Source organism: Brachypodium distachyon, chromosome 4 (genome assembly GCF_000005505.3).
Source record: "Brachypodium distachyon strain Bd21 chromosome 4, Brachypodium_distachyon_v3.0, whole genome shotgun sequence".
NCBI lineage: Eukaryota > Viridiplantae > Streptophyta > Magnoliopsida > Poales > Poaceae > Brachypodium > Brachypodium distachyon.
In genome coordinates this window covers 33,256,149-33,269,165 of record NC_016134.3, presented here as the reverse complement: position 1 = coordinate 33,269,165, position 13,017 = coordinate 33,256,149, and the positions used below count along the sequence as shown (strand labels likewise).

General features: G+C 43.0%; 2 protein-coding genes across 3 annotated transcripts; one reads left to right on the top strand and one right to left on the bottom strand.

Moving 5' to 3' along the window:
* Positions 1 to 843: 843 nt before the first annotated feature.
* Positions 844 to 4,974, top strand: LOC100821446 (NEDD8-conjugating enzyme Ubc12). Its single transcript, XM_003577937.4, has 6 exons — positions 844 to 955; positions 1,989 to 2,101; positions 2,679 to 2,787; positions 4,058 to 4,136; positions 4,205 to 4,321; positions 4,547 to 4,974. The coding sequence occupies exons 2-6, from the start codon at positions 1,993 to 1,995 to the stop codon at positions 4,682 to 4,684; spliced, it is 552 nt and encodes a 183-aa protein (XP_003577985.1). The 5' UTR covers positions 844 to 955; positions 1,989 to 1,992; the 3' UTR covers positions 4,685 to 4,974.
* Positions 4,975 to 9,351: 4,377 nt separating this feature from the next.
* Positions 9,352 to 12,362, bottom strand: LOC100821147 (sugar transport protein 14). 2 transcript variants are annotated; one of them, XM_003577936.4, is made up of 3 exons: positions 12,156 to 12,362; positions 11,148 to 11,394; positions 9,352 to 11,068 (listed from the first exon to the last, which is right to left on the bottom strand). In XM_003577936.4, exons 2-3 carry the CDS (start codon positions 11,287 to 11,289, stop codon positions 9,615 to 9,617), a joined length of 1,596 nt encoding a protein of 531 aa, XP_003577984.1. In that variant the 5' UTR covers positions 11,290 to 11,394; positions 12,156 to 12,362; the 3' UTR covers positions 9,352 to 9,614. The 2 variants fall into 2 exon arrangements, with proteins under 2 accessions (XP_003577984.1, XP_024318994.1); XM_024463226.1 differs by lacking the exon at positions 12,156 to 12,362 and having other exon boundaries at positions 11,148 to 11,453.
* Positions 12,363 to 13,017: the final 655 nt, after the last annotated feature.

Sequence of the window (13,017 nt, the reverse complement as noted above, 5' to 3'; positions counted from 1 at the left end):
CAGTTCATATTCCAACATTTTTTATGTAAAGTGTTGACACTAACATGGTGATATTGGATACGCTTCCAAATCTATATATCCCACCTAATCCGCTAGCCCAGGTCTCGTCCAAATTCTCTCTTTGCCTCCTCGACCTAGGTGAGCTTCGTCTCCCGCCACCTTGCTGGCAACCGGTTCTCTCCTCCCTCTCAAGGCCACCCCGTAGGAACTCCAATTCGACGAAGCTTAAATCTTCAGCAGTTTTCCTCGTCTCTCATGGCCGATATGGCGTTGAGAGACGAGGGGAACCACGGATCAACGGTTGACATCCAGTTTGCTATCTTCTTTGTTAGGGTTGTGTGTTCTTCTCGATGACGTCTTGGCGATGGAGACGCGTCGTATAGAAGATTGTTGTTCTGACTCCTACCTCATCCTGGTCTAGGCGTTGCAACCTATGTCATGGAGTTAATGGTTCTCATGATCTTGTCATGTTTTTTTTTGTCTTTTTTCTTATTGATTCATTGACGGAGAAGCAATTTTACAGCTTGTCTTGCAAGGGGTATGCGTTTAATGCTTTATGTTCTCACCGTTTGAGATGTGTGGCTCATGCGGCTTTTAAAAACCTTTAAGGTTAGTTCAGCCTTGTGTAAGCATGTTATTCTGCAATTTTGTCAACTAGAGAAGCATCAAGATAAAAAGGTGAATCAAGAGAAGTTTACTTATAAAGACTAGCGAAGTTTTTAGTTTTGTTTAGTTGTTTCGTCTATGGATCTTTTGTGCTTTTGTCTCGTGAATCACTGTAGCCACATCGTTGCTTAAAGAAATATATGTCTCCCTTTTTCTCTTCTTCTTTTCCTTCGTGAGCCGCAGTCCTCCCTCCTTATTGTCCTTCGTCGCTGCCGACCGCCCCAGCCCCCTCGCTCCGTCGCCCGTCTTCCTTCCTCCTCGCGCTAGCGCCGCCAGCCCGCCATCGCCGGTTGGTCTCCCCTTCGATTCTCTCGCTCCCGACCGTTTCTCCTCCGAACGGATTCTGCCCTTTAGCTCCCCGTTTCATCTCCTTAATCTTCCCCAATTCGTAACTGAGGCAGGTTGGGCGGCCGCCCTACCTTGCCTTATTGGGTCCTCCGGCCGTGTCCTTTGCTAATCTGACTAGTCAATCACGTCCATGGTTCACTTAGGTTATTCTTCTTCTTCAGTTCTTCTAGATCGAGCTCAGGTAAACGCGTAGGATAGGGGTCGGTAGTCCACTGTTGTTCAAACGCTCCTTTTGGCTGTCCGTTAGACTGTCTTTGCTTGAAGTATGGGGATATGGTATCAATATTGGGCTTAGGAACTGATGAGGATGGGGTAAATCATTACATAGTTGATCGGTTGGTCAATTTTGTAATTAGCGAGGGAGTCACGTCTTGATTCTCGGCCCCTCACCTCATTAGCTAGGTCTTGAAAGAAACCAGAGAAAAGATATATTTGTTGGGAGCTTTATTGGCCGTATTCTGGAGTTAACTATCTTTGTTACTGTTAGTTTATGTTGTTTCTTTTGTTTCATCATGCTGTTTATCATGACAGTTCTATAAATTTAATTATGCTGATATAGTGATATGGGTTATCTTTGAATTGATTTACAGTTTTATGACTTGGATACCTAAATTATCAGCTCTTCCTTGAAGTGCCTTTAAGAGATTCCACCCAGAGTGATTACTTTAGCCATCATCCCAAGCAGTCTAAATATTTGTCATACATGGTGCGTTACACATCATAATAGAGACCACCGTCTGTTTGTGTTTGAGCATTAGTAGTTGCACCCAAAGTTCAAAGATCTTCTGTCATGTGCCATGTGGAACTAGGGATGGCCCATGTACTGATTTATATTGGATATGTTAAGTTGAGTTTAATGCCTTCAATTTGAAGGTGTGCTTTTCATCTGTTTTGTCAGTTTTATTTATGTTCTCACACTACCTGCTTTCTCTAGTTCATCATTCATAGTGTTTATTTTCCTTAATGTTTCACAGAAAGATGATAAACCTTTTCAAGATTAAGGGACAGAAGAGGGAAGAGGCTGCAAATTCAAATGGGGGTCCTCCTGTTAAGAAGCAAAGTCCAGGGGAATTGCGTCTCCATAAAGGTTTCTTTTACTGGAAGCTATTTGATCTTTTGTCTTTTATTTAATTGGCCTCTCACTTTCTAATGTTGACATGGGTTCTGTTTGCAGTGGTTGTGCTTATCTTGAAATATGTTGAAGAAAGAAACTTGTGAAAAAATATGATTAATGCTAGATAAATTCATTTATCCTGCAGTTGCTCTTTCACGTTTCATCTCATTTGTTCTAGAACACACTAATTATCATTTTCTTAACTACGATAAAGCAACTATGCCAAGACTTGATGAAACAAGGTTATCATAATCCACCACAATGCTAAATAGTTTTACTTCTATATAGTAAGGCCCAGAACACTGATATGAACGTGACCAAATTCACCATTTCAACCTGTGAATTATGATACATATCTGGATCCTCATCGGAAATCCTACCATACTGAGTTGGACACCGTTATAATCTTCTATTGTTCAAACCTGTAATGTCAATCTAGTTGTCATTAAATAATTTAACATCCGCCTATCTGCTCCTGATGAATCTTCCTTTCTTTTTGGATAGTTTCTAAAGCATGGATCTTGTTGATAATTTTCATCCTAACTTGCAGATATTGCTGAGCTTAACCTTCCAAAGACAACTAAAATTTCCTTTCCTAATGGAAAGGATGATCTCATGAACTTTGAGGCTACTCTAAGACCTGATGAAGGATACTATGTGTAAGTTTCTGATGGATGCTTCTTATCATTTAGGTCTATTATTCTTTTTAACTCTTTTATTGTACTCCCTCTGATCCTAAATTCTTGACTCAAATTTGTCCAAATATGGATGTATCTACTCTTAAAAAGTGTCTAGATACATGTAATATTTTGACAACAATTTAGGATCGGACGGAGTACTAGTATAATGCCGTTGGTATGTACTAAAAAATACATGTTTACCTAGAATGTTGTACTATTATCCATTATCTTTGTATTATATAATCCATATTCATTCTCATCTCAATATGCCAAATCAATAAGTGAAGCAAAAAACACATGATGCAGTCCGAAGGCGACGGACCACCATCCTAATTTTGAGTTTGCTATACTAATTATGCTAATTGAGTCTTCTATATGAGTAAAGTTACACCCTTTTTTCATGCCTTGCTAATTTCGATTTTGTGCTATTCATTATGACTGAACATTTGAACTACTTAAAATTATTGCACTGGTGCTACTACCTCCGTTCCGGTATATGGGGCCCCAACGCATCCCTAGATTAAAGATCTAACTAATGTAACATTATTTTTATATCATAAAAATTATACCATTAGAAAATAGAACATTCAAAGTTTCTAATGGTATAATTTTTGTAATATAAAACTCATGTTACATTAGTTAAATCCTCAACTTAGGGATGCGTGGGGCCCCATAAACCGAAACGGAGGAAGTAGTTGCCACATAGATGGAGGGACAAGAAATGTAAGATACTTGTTAACAATTTTCAGTCCTGCGTTTTTTGTGTTCTTGAAGAAATACTTGTTTGATGCATATGGATTAAGTGAAATCAAGTTTAGCTTTTTATTAAATGTTGCATCACTCTCCTGCAGTTATAGCATGAAGTAGGATTATTACTTAGTTATTCACTAGAAATACGAGGAGCAGTAGACTGCTATTGTTGATTTGCTTTCCTATTTTTCAGCAGTTTCATGTTTCTGGTCCTTAGTTTTTATCTCATGTTTTCACTACCAGTTCAGTTTGTTTTAATTGAGAGAGTACCCCCTGCCCCTCCCCTGAAGCAGTTTCTATGTTGATGCTGTAGCACTCATCTAAGAAGAGTCATTCTTATCATGTTCGTCAACCAAAAATAGTGCTGGAAGCCATCCTAACATATTTACCCGGCACACTGGTGAACCAATGTTCATCACAGAAAGGATAATGCATTTTCAGTTCATCTTTATTGAAAAAATATTATTATAATTCTTCTAATATGTCGTTTTGTTCATAGAGGTGGGACTTTTATGTTCACCTTCCAAGTACCTCCTTCCTACCCTCATGAGGCTCCGAAGGTCAAGTGCAAGACTAAGGTAACACAGCTTTGACTCCTTTCGTCATCATAAGTTGACATCATATTGCTAATGTAGTAAAATTTCAGGTTTATCATCCTAATATTGACCTAGAAGGAAATGTCTGCCTGAATATTCTGCGAGAAGACTGGAAGCCTGTCTTGAATATCAACACCATAGTGTATGGTTTGAACCTTCTTTTCTCGGTAAGTATCATATTAAATTGACTGTGCAAGCTGATTTTTCATTTGAAATGTGAAGTGAAACAAGTATGTATATATTGGATTTGGGTGTAGCTTTTTGCGCAAGTTAATCTTCAGGGTATTGTTTTTGGATTACATTTAGTTTATTAACTACTTTCAGGGAATATAATACATTTTGTTTTCCAATGTAGTTTAATAATAAGTAACTTCCATCTTAATTGTCTGCAGCAACCTAATGACGAGGACCCTTTGAATCATGAGGCTGCGGCTGTCCTCCGAGACAACCCACAAAAGTTCCAGAGAAATGTTCAAATGGCAATGTCAGGTGGTTATGTTGATAACACCCATTTCCCAAGGTGCAAGTAAGGCCTGCTACTTTCCCAAAAAAAAGGCCTGCTACGTGGTGACCTGATTCCCTCGTCTGCCCACCTACCCTGAATGTGTGACAAGCCCAGGAAATGTGTCACAGTTGTGAGATGTTACTATATGTTAAGCTTGGTTGGGTGGATGTACTGGACTCGTGTAAGTTGAATTAAGCAGCAAAAACTCGTCTATATTTGAGCTGAAAAGTCAGCTGATGTTTGGAACCCAGCAACCATAAGTCTGAAACTGATCTTGGCAAAAAAGGTTATCTCTTCTGCTCTATGCGATTCTCATCCGCCACTCTAGTCACGTTTCTTTTTCGTGTGTGAAACTGTGGCAGAAATCATCCATGAAATCTGAAATTTATGCCTTTTGAGTTTTTAATGCATATGTTCTTTGTCGTCTTTCGGTTTGGATTGTTCTGTAGTTTTTTAGGGAATTTGATGTGTTCAGCCTGCTTAGTTATGGAATTTGAAGTGTTGCCGTGGGTGTGGATGGTACAATGCTTTGGCAGTTGGATAGTACAACTGTAGTAGTGCTACAGCTGTATCATGTTTGGTAGCTAGTCTCATCCTGACATGGCTATTCTCTGCCTACACATGTAAAATTGCAAAGTGCATACAAAATGTGTTGTGTTTGGTACGGATTAGCATATTATTTATCAAGACATGCGGAGCTGAGATGTTATTTGATGGTCTATATCCGATGAGAGGGTGGTTTGTTTGGCATCCTATATCTGAGTTAGATTTTTTTGTTTACTTGCTCTGTGTGGGGGTGAGCATACCGCCACGGTTATAGGAACGATGAAAAATCATCTCATTTAAATCACAAGTTCAAATGAGCTGTTCATTTTAAATCATCACGAACAAAAAATTCCCAGGGTAACTCTACAGACATCACTAGCAATGTAGAATAATTACAAGAGTTCTAGTGAAATATATTACTCCCTTTGTCCCATATTAATTGATGAAATATTACATGTATCTAGACGCTTTTTTGCTATCGATACATCCATATTTGGGCAAATTTGAGTCACTTAATATGAAACGGAGATCCACATTTGGGCAAATTTAAGTCACTTAATATGAAACGGAGGGAGTAGATGTAGAAGACAGAGCTTTATCAAAGGTAGGTCATTGCAATTGGTAGCGCTGCATACCTGCCACTTCTTCAATGGCTATCCTCAAACTAAAGCTAAACTTAACCAGATTCATGTGTGTTGTTCAATCAAAGCATCAAAATCACAGATACAAATATTCTAGATTATGCTACTGCATTTTACAAAAAGTTGTTTGGTCCTAGTGATTCTCTTTCTTGTACTTGGATATACTTGTTAATAATGTTCTAGATGATGATGATAGATGGATGTTAGCTGTTGAGTTCAGTTTAGATGAAATTAAAGGAGTTGTTTTTTCTATGAGAAGAAATATAGTTCCTGGACCTGATGGTTTTCCTATAGAATTTTATCAGAAATTTTGGACTTTGGTGTGTGTTGATTTATTACATCTATTTAAATTGTTATATGCTGGTAGATTAAATATTGATAGATTTAATTATGGTAACATTACTTTGCTGCCCAAAGGTGAGGGGGCTGATAAGATTCAGATGTATAGGCCTATTTGTTTATCTAACACCTTGCTTAAGATTTTTACTAAAGTTCTAAATAATAGAGCAATGTTGGTAGCTGATAAAGCTGTAGATCCTGTTCAGTCTGCTTTTATTAAAGGTAGATACATCTTAGATGATGTGGTCCTGCTGCATGAAACTCTACATGAAATTCATAAAAGTAAGAGTAGTGCTGTTCTGTTTAAGGTTGACTTCGAAAAGGCAGGATTCCCCTTGCAATTTATTAATATGGTTATGTAGATAGTTAAGGGAGGTAGTGTAGGGATTACAGTTAATGATATGCTTGGTCCTTATTGTAAAACCAGGAAGGGGCTTCGGCAAGGAGATCCCCTATCCCCAATTTTATTCAATCTTATTGTGGATGTTTTGAATGTTTTACTTAAGAGGGCTCAAAGTCAAAATCTTATTACTGGTTTGGTTCCTCATTTGCTGGAGGTGGGTTTAAATATGCTGCAATATGCAGACGACACCATCTTCCTTTTTGATGGTGATCTACATGGGGCAAGGAATATTAAATTTCTTCTTTGTTTATTTGAACACTTAACTGGTCTTAAGATTAACTTTCATAAAAGTGAAATCTTCTGTTTTGGAGATGCCATAGAGAATAGCTTGGCACTAACCCAGATCTTTACCTGTAAGATAGGCTCTATGCCAATGAAATACTTAGGTGTACCAGTTCATACTAGGACTTTAAGTAATGCTGGCTGGAAAGCTACTGAGGATAAAGTAGAACATAAGCTAAGTTGTTGGAAAGGGAAACTTCTATCTTTAGGGGGGAGATTGGTCCTTCTGAACTCTAGTCTTAGTCATGTCCCTTCTTACATGATGTCCTTGTATTTACTTCCTGTGGGGGTTAAGAAAAGAATTGATCATTTTAGAGCTAGGTTGCTTTGGCAAGAGGATGAAAGTGTTAAGAAGTATCACCTTGTGAATTGGCCAATGATCTGCCAACCCAAAGATTAAGGGGGTTTGGGTGTGGTTGATCTTACTATTAAAAATGTGTGCTATCTTGGTAAGTGGTTATGGAGACTTGAAAATGGGAATGGCTTATGGCAGCAGATGCTCAAAGCCAAATATTTAAGTAAGGATACTCTAAGTCAATGTGAAAGTAAAGCTGGTCAAGCACATTTTTGGCATGGTCTTATGCAGGTTAAGAATTTATATAACCAGTTTAGTAGGAAAGTAGTAGGTAATGGTAAGAATGTATTTTTTTGGGAGGATCTGTGGTTAGGAGATGAACCTCTTAGTGTTAAGTTTTATAAGCTGTTTAATATCTCTTTGAATAAAGGTATTACTATAGCTGATGCTCTCCCAGGGAGGTGTCGATCTATGACTTTTCGTAGAAATTCACTCCTGAGACATTCCAGTTATGGGAGGATCTCAAAGTGTTGTGTTCTAGAGTAATTTTAACTGATCAGGAGGATAACAGTCGTTCGTTGTTAGAAAAAAATGGTCAGTTTTCTGTTAAATCTTTTTATAATGTGTTGGTAACTAAACAAATTGATTTCCCTTTCAAATACTTCTGGAAACTTCAGTTGCCGCTTAAGATTAAGGTTTTTATGTGGTTGGTTGAGAAAAAAAGTATTCTTACTAGAGATAATTTATTGCATAGGGGATGGAAAGGTCCAAAGGAATGTGTCTTTTGTGGGAATGATGAGACCATAGATCACTTATTTCTTACTTGTCCTATAGCTAGATTTGCTTGGAGAGTTGTAGGATGTACTTTTGGTTTAACTTCCTCGCCTACTTCTATGTCAACGATTCATACTTGGTTAAATACATTCCCTGTTAACTGTCGGTATGCTTTAGTTGTTGGAATTTCTGCTTTACGTTGGTCCAGTTGGAAGGCTAGAAATAATATGTGCTTTCAGAATGTACCTCTTGGTGATCCCACTAACTTAGTGTATTCACTGTGTCATTGGCTGGATGCTTGGTCCATTCTATAGAAGGCTGTACGCAAAAGATCAAATGATGAGGGCTTCAGTTGTTCTGAGGAAGATGGTGATGGTTATTTTGAGCAAAGCATATGGGTGGTCTTTGTGCAAGCGTCTGGAAGCTGAGTGATGAGCTTCTTCCAGGAACCTATAGTGGTTGCATTCTGAATTCCTGTTAGTCTATGTGGTCTTTTTACTGTATGTAGGCTGTTCGAGAAGTACCTGGCAGCTGTTTTTTCTTATCATTGTTGAACTGTGGGACGATCATGTATTGAACTGCATGATTTTTTAATGAAATCGGGAGCTTGCTCCTCATTCAAAAAAAAAGCATCAAAATCATCCTGCGGTCTTCTTTCTGCTCGAGATGAAGTGAAAGTGTCGTTGTTCTTCTAAGCTGCTTCAGTCCGGTGTTGGAATTCCTATTCAGCTCTAAAATGTGTGAACTCAGCTCATTCACGCTACGGAAGTCGTCATGAGAAACGCCGCAATCATCCAGCCTGTGCACGGAAGTCTCGGCACATATAGCGGGGATTTCGTTGGGTTTTTCAGAAGTTTATCGCGCCAAGCGGATGACAAGCCCTGCGAACAGATAAGCAGAGCAAACACTGACTAAACGACGTGAAGGTCAATATTTTTATGATTGTAGAGAGATTACTAGTCAAACCACTCTACAGTACATTAAAAGGATCAGAGCATCGCTCAAGCAACTCATCGTAGATATGATACTCTGCTACATGGCGAGTAAATCAAACGCATAATATATTTGTTGATGACTTGATGCGATGTTAAGTAAACTTAAGACGCCAAAAATCTCGCTGTCGTCGCTTAATTGTTATTCTCGGTGTCCTTGTCAGCATCTTCTGCAGTTGGACGAACACTCATTAAAAAAAAACAAATCAGGAATAGGAGTGACAGCTAGTAGCAGGAAAATCTTCGTGTAAACGTCAACTGCACAAGGAGGCTGACGGCGAGGATTGGGGATTGCGACGGTTCAGAATTATCTATACAAAGGATCCAGATAAGCAGTGACTAAACGACGCGATGGATGTGAATGTTTGACCACAGAAAGGTCAAAGGCTGACCGGCCGGTCCAAGACTATCGCGCCATCATTGACTGCAACACAGATTTTGTAAAAAGTTTATAGATTCAGCTAGTAACATGTAACTTGCCTAGTGTAGCTGATATCGATACTGCATCATGCAGCGGCAACATCTGGGCCGGGCACACAACCTTTGCATCGAAGATTTCACTGACCCACTACCATGCATCACACCTCCCGAGATGGAGTCCAACAAATCCTAATCAAACTGTCACGAACAAGAGATCTAAGTATCTTTTATTGAAACATTTTATCTTCATCATCATGCATGGATCAAGCATCCGAAGAAACAGGCTTGACAGTGGAGGCGCTGGCGGCTGCCATTTCCTGCCGCTGGTGCCGCGTGTGACCTTGGTACTTGGGGTCCTTGGTGACGACCCGCTTCCAGTACCAGTGCTTGTCGAAGAGCATCCAGATCTCCTCGATGGGCACCTGCTTCGTCTCCGGCAGCAGCAGGATGACGAACACGGACATGACGACGATGAGCGCGGCGAAGAGGACGAAGACGCCCCACCGGAGGTGGCACATGGCGGCCAGGAAGCACTGCGCCACGGCCGCCGTCCAGAAGAGGTTGACGCACACCACCACGCTCTGCCCCGCCGACCGCATCTCCAGCGGGAACAGCTCGCTCGGCACCAGCCACCCCAGCGGTCCCCAAGACCACCCGTAAGCCACCACGAACATGCAGATGGCCACCACGAGCACCGTACCGACCCCCTTGGAGATCTCTTCCCCGTGGCCGAACTTGAGCGCCAGGATCACCGCCACCACCACCATGGACACGATCATCTGGATCCCCGCCTCGATGAAGAGGAACCGGCGACCCAGCCTGTCCACGACCACCATGGAGATCAACGCGCCGGCGACGAGCATCGACCCCGTGATGATGGAGGAGTAGAGCGCCGCCGAGGAGCCGAAGCCCAGGCTCTGGAAGATGACGGGGGAGTAGAAGAGGATGGAGTTCATCCCGGACAGCTGCTGGAACGCCGGGATCCCCAGCGCCCCGATGATGAGCTGCGGCCGGTTCCGCACCGCCAGAAGGTTCCGGAAGGTTCCTTTGACTGCTCGCGCCGCCTCGCTGGCTTCCTTGAGGTCCTCGAACTCGGCGTCCACCTTGTGGGTGCCCCTCACCTTCTCCAGCACCCTTCGGGCCTCCTCCAGCTTCCCTCGCTCCACCAGGCTGTTGGGGGTCTCCGGGAGGAAGAGCGCGCCGACGAAGATGGCCGTGGCCGGGCCCATGGCGAGGCCCAGCGAGAGGCGCCATCCCCACGGGTGGATCCGGTCCGTGAAGTAGTTGATGACGTCGGCGACGAGGATGCCCAGGCAGGTGGTGAGCTGGAACAGCTGGTTGACGGCGCCACGGATCTTGTAGGGCGCGATCTCCGACAGGTAGAGCGGCACGGCCTGGTTGCCGAACCCGATGCCGGCGCCCAGGAGGACACGGCCCACGATGAGCATGGCCACGTTCTGGGCCGCCGCGTTCACGGCGCCGCCCAGGAAGAAGCTCACGGCGCCCACCATGATGCTGGCCCGCCGCCCGTGGCGCTTGGTGACGTAGGAGGCCCCGAAGGTGGAGACGAGACCCGCGAAGTAGAGCGAGGAGGTGAAGAGGGTGAGAACCTGGTTGTCGTACTTGCAGTAGTCCGTCTCACGCAGGTGCGCGTGCTTCCGCGCGTACACGTCCGGGAAGAACTTGAGCAGGAAGTCGTCCATGGAGGTCACGCCGCCTGCAACGTCCAGGCCGGATTAATTCGTTTCCATAAGTACTGACAGGAAGAATGGCAGCAGAACACGGATTCTACTCACTGGAGACGCCGAGGTCGTAGCCGAAGAGGGAACCGCCGAAGGAGCCGACGATGCAGGCCAGGATGAAGTACCCGGTGATCTTCCCCTCGTACTGCTCTGCCCTCCCCGCCACGGCCTCGCCGCCGCCGAATCCCCCAGCCATCTCTCTTTTCTTTATCTCACTTCTGCCTTCTCCTCCTCTCCCTTCCAATCGGCTGGCCAACCAACCAAGAACACGTACCTCACCTGTCAGGGCCCTCGATCTTCCCTGAAAGGACGGAGAGACTGCGAAATTAAGCTTAGTGTGGCTGTGGCCGTTGAATTCTGGCGCAGTGGGTGGGAGGACTCCTTGTGTTGACTGAATATCTAACAGCCTCTGCTACTTATCAGGTTAATTGACTGGTTCAGAAAGTTTGCGGATTTCTTTCCCCATCAACTGATCCTCACCGAGTTCCTAGTACATTATCCTTTGATTAAAAATGTATGATTTTTTTCGAGACTAGTAATTTTTACAATATCAGACTTTCTTGTTTTCACCGCAATTTACGTGTTTTCTCCTCAGTATGGAAACCTTAGGCACATGCATCGATCTCTACTGGAAATGAGAGGACTACGGTGACATGCCACGAGAAAGTTTCAAGCCAAGGTAGATGAACAAAAGACGAAACATGCTTTCTGGATGTTAATTATGAGGCTGCCAGCTTACAGCGTAGCAAGCAAACATGAGAAATGATTTCCTTCCAAAACTAGATTAATTCCAGTGGCTAAACAAAGTAAGACGGAGACATAGCCATAATGATCATTCTGTTTTCCTTTACTCTTTTGGCCTAAACAAACAAACAAACAAAGCATTCTTTCTAAAAGAATTAAAGCAAGTTAACAAATTTTGAAAACAATACACCCAGGAAATATTTGGATGTACTAGCCAGGAAGAATTAACAGACAAAAAACCAGATTTAGAGGCAACAATCTCTCACCAAAAAGACAAGTTTGACACGAAAGGGGGGAGAGGCAAGGAGAGATGCATACCTCTCCTCTTGGGCGGCGGCAGCAGATCGGCCGGAGTATTCAAATAGGAAGCAAATAGCGGCGATTAAACAGCGAGCAGGCACGTCTTCTGCCGCCGTTCAGGAGGAGCCCGTCGTCGATCTGATGTGGTCGCCGAGGAGAGGGACTGGTCGGAGGATGTCAATGGAGTTCGGGGTAGAGCGAGGAGGAGGGAGGCGGGAGAGGTCGTTGAGGGGGGTTTTATTTATGGGGAACGGATGGATGGATGGATGGATGGGGCTGCGACCTTGGCTGAGTGACACTCGAATTATGCACGGTTCGTTAGGGCTCAATGGCCAGTTGATTACCGTCCGGATATGGCTGCGGGGCTGCAAAAAATTGCTTATCCGATCGGAGCGTCGTCGTGGCTTGCCAGCGTAAAATATGTGCTTCCCCCGTTGAAGCGTGGACGGATGTGTTCTGCTTCCGCAGAGCCCGGCGTCACGCCAAAACTGTTGAAGCGTAAAGATTTTCTTTTTCTGACGGAAACAGAGGGCAGAAGCCTGCTGCGAATAAGATTAAAATCGAAGTACTTACAGAAAGTTTGAACCATAAAGAAGGCAAAGCTATTGGGGCGTCACGCCAAAACCACGGTTGGTGCTAATAGTTTCAAAAAAATTGAATCGATTTTGACCGTACGATAACTTTCATAAAATCTGAACCGTAGAATTTCTACTAGTTTAATTAGATATTAGATTATTGGCGCACTTGGCTTGCAGTGGTAAGTGACTCACGATTAAGCATCTTGCGATCCGTAACATTCCCCGTGACCCAATTCATCAGCTATGTTATTGTTACCCGAAAATGGCTCTGCACATTTTATTTGGGCGTGCTTTCACTTTTC

Coding starts and splice junctions, on each gene's coding strand:
- LOC100821147 (XM_003577936.4), bottom strand. CDS start 11,289: ATGGCTGGGGGATTCGGCGGCGGCGAGGCCGTGGCGGGGAGGGCAGAG. Junction 11,069..11,147: donor CTACGACCTCGGCGTCTCCA/GTGAGTAGAATC, acceptor TGGACGTTGCAG/GCGGCGTGACCTCCATGGAC.
- LOC100821446 (XM_003577937.4), top strand. CDS start 1,993: ATGATAAACCTTTTCAAGATTAAGGGACAGAAGAGGGAAGAGGCTGCA. Junction 2,102..2,678: donor GGAATTGCGTCTCCATAAAG/GTTTCTTTTACT, acceptor CCTAACTTGCAG/ATATTGCTGAGCTTAACCTT. Junction 4,322..4,546: donor GTTTGAACCTTCTTTTCTCG/GTAAGTATCATA, acceptor AATTGTCTGCAG/CAACCTAATGACGAGGACCC.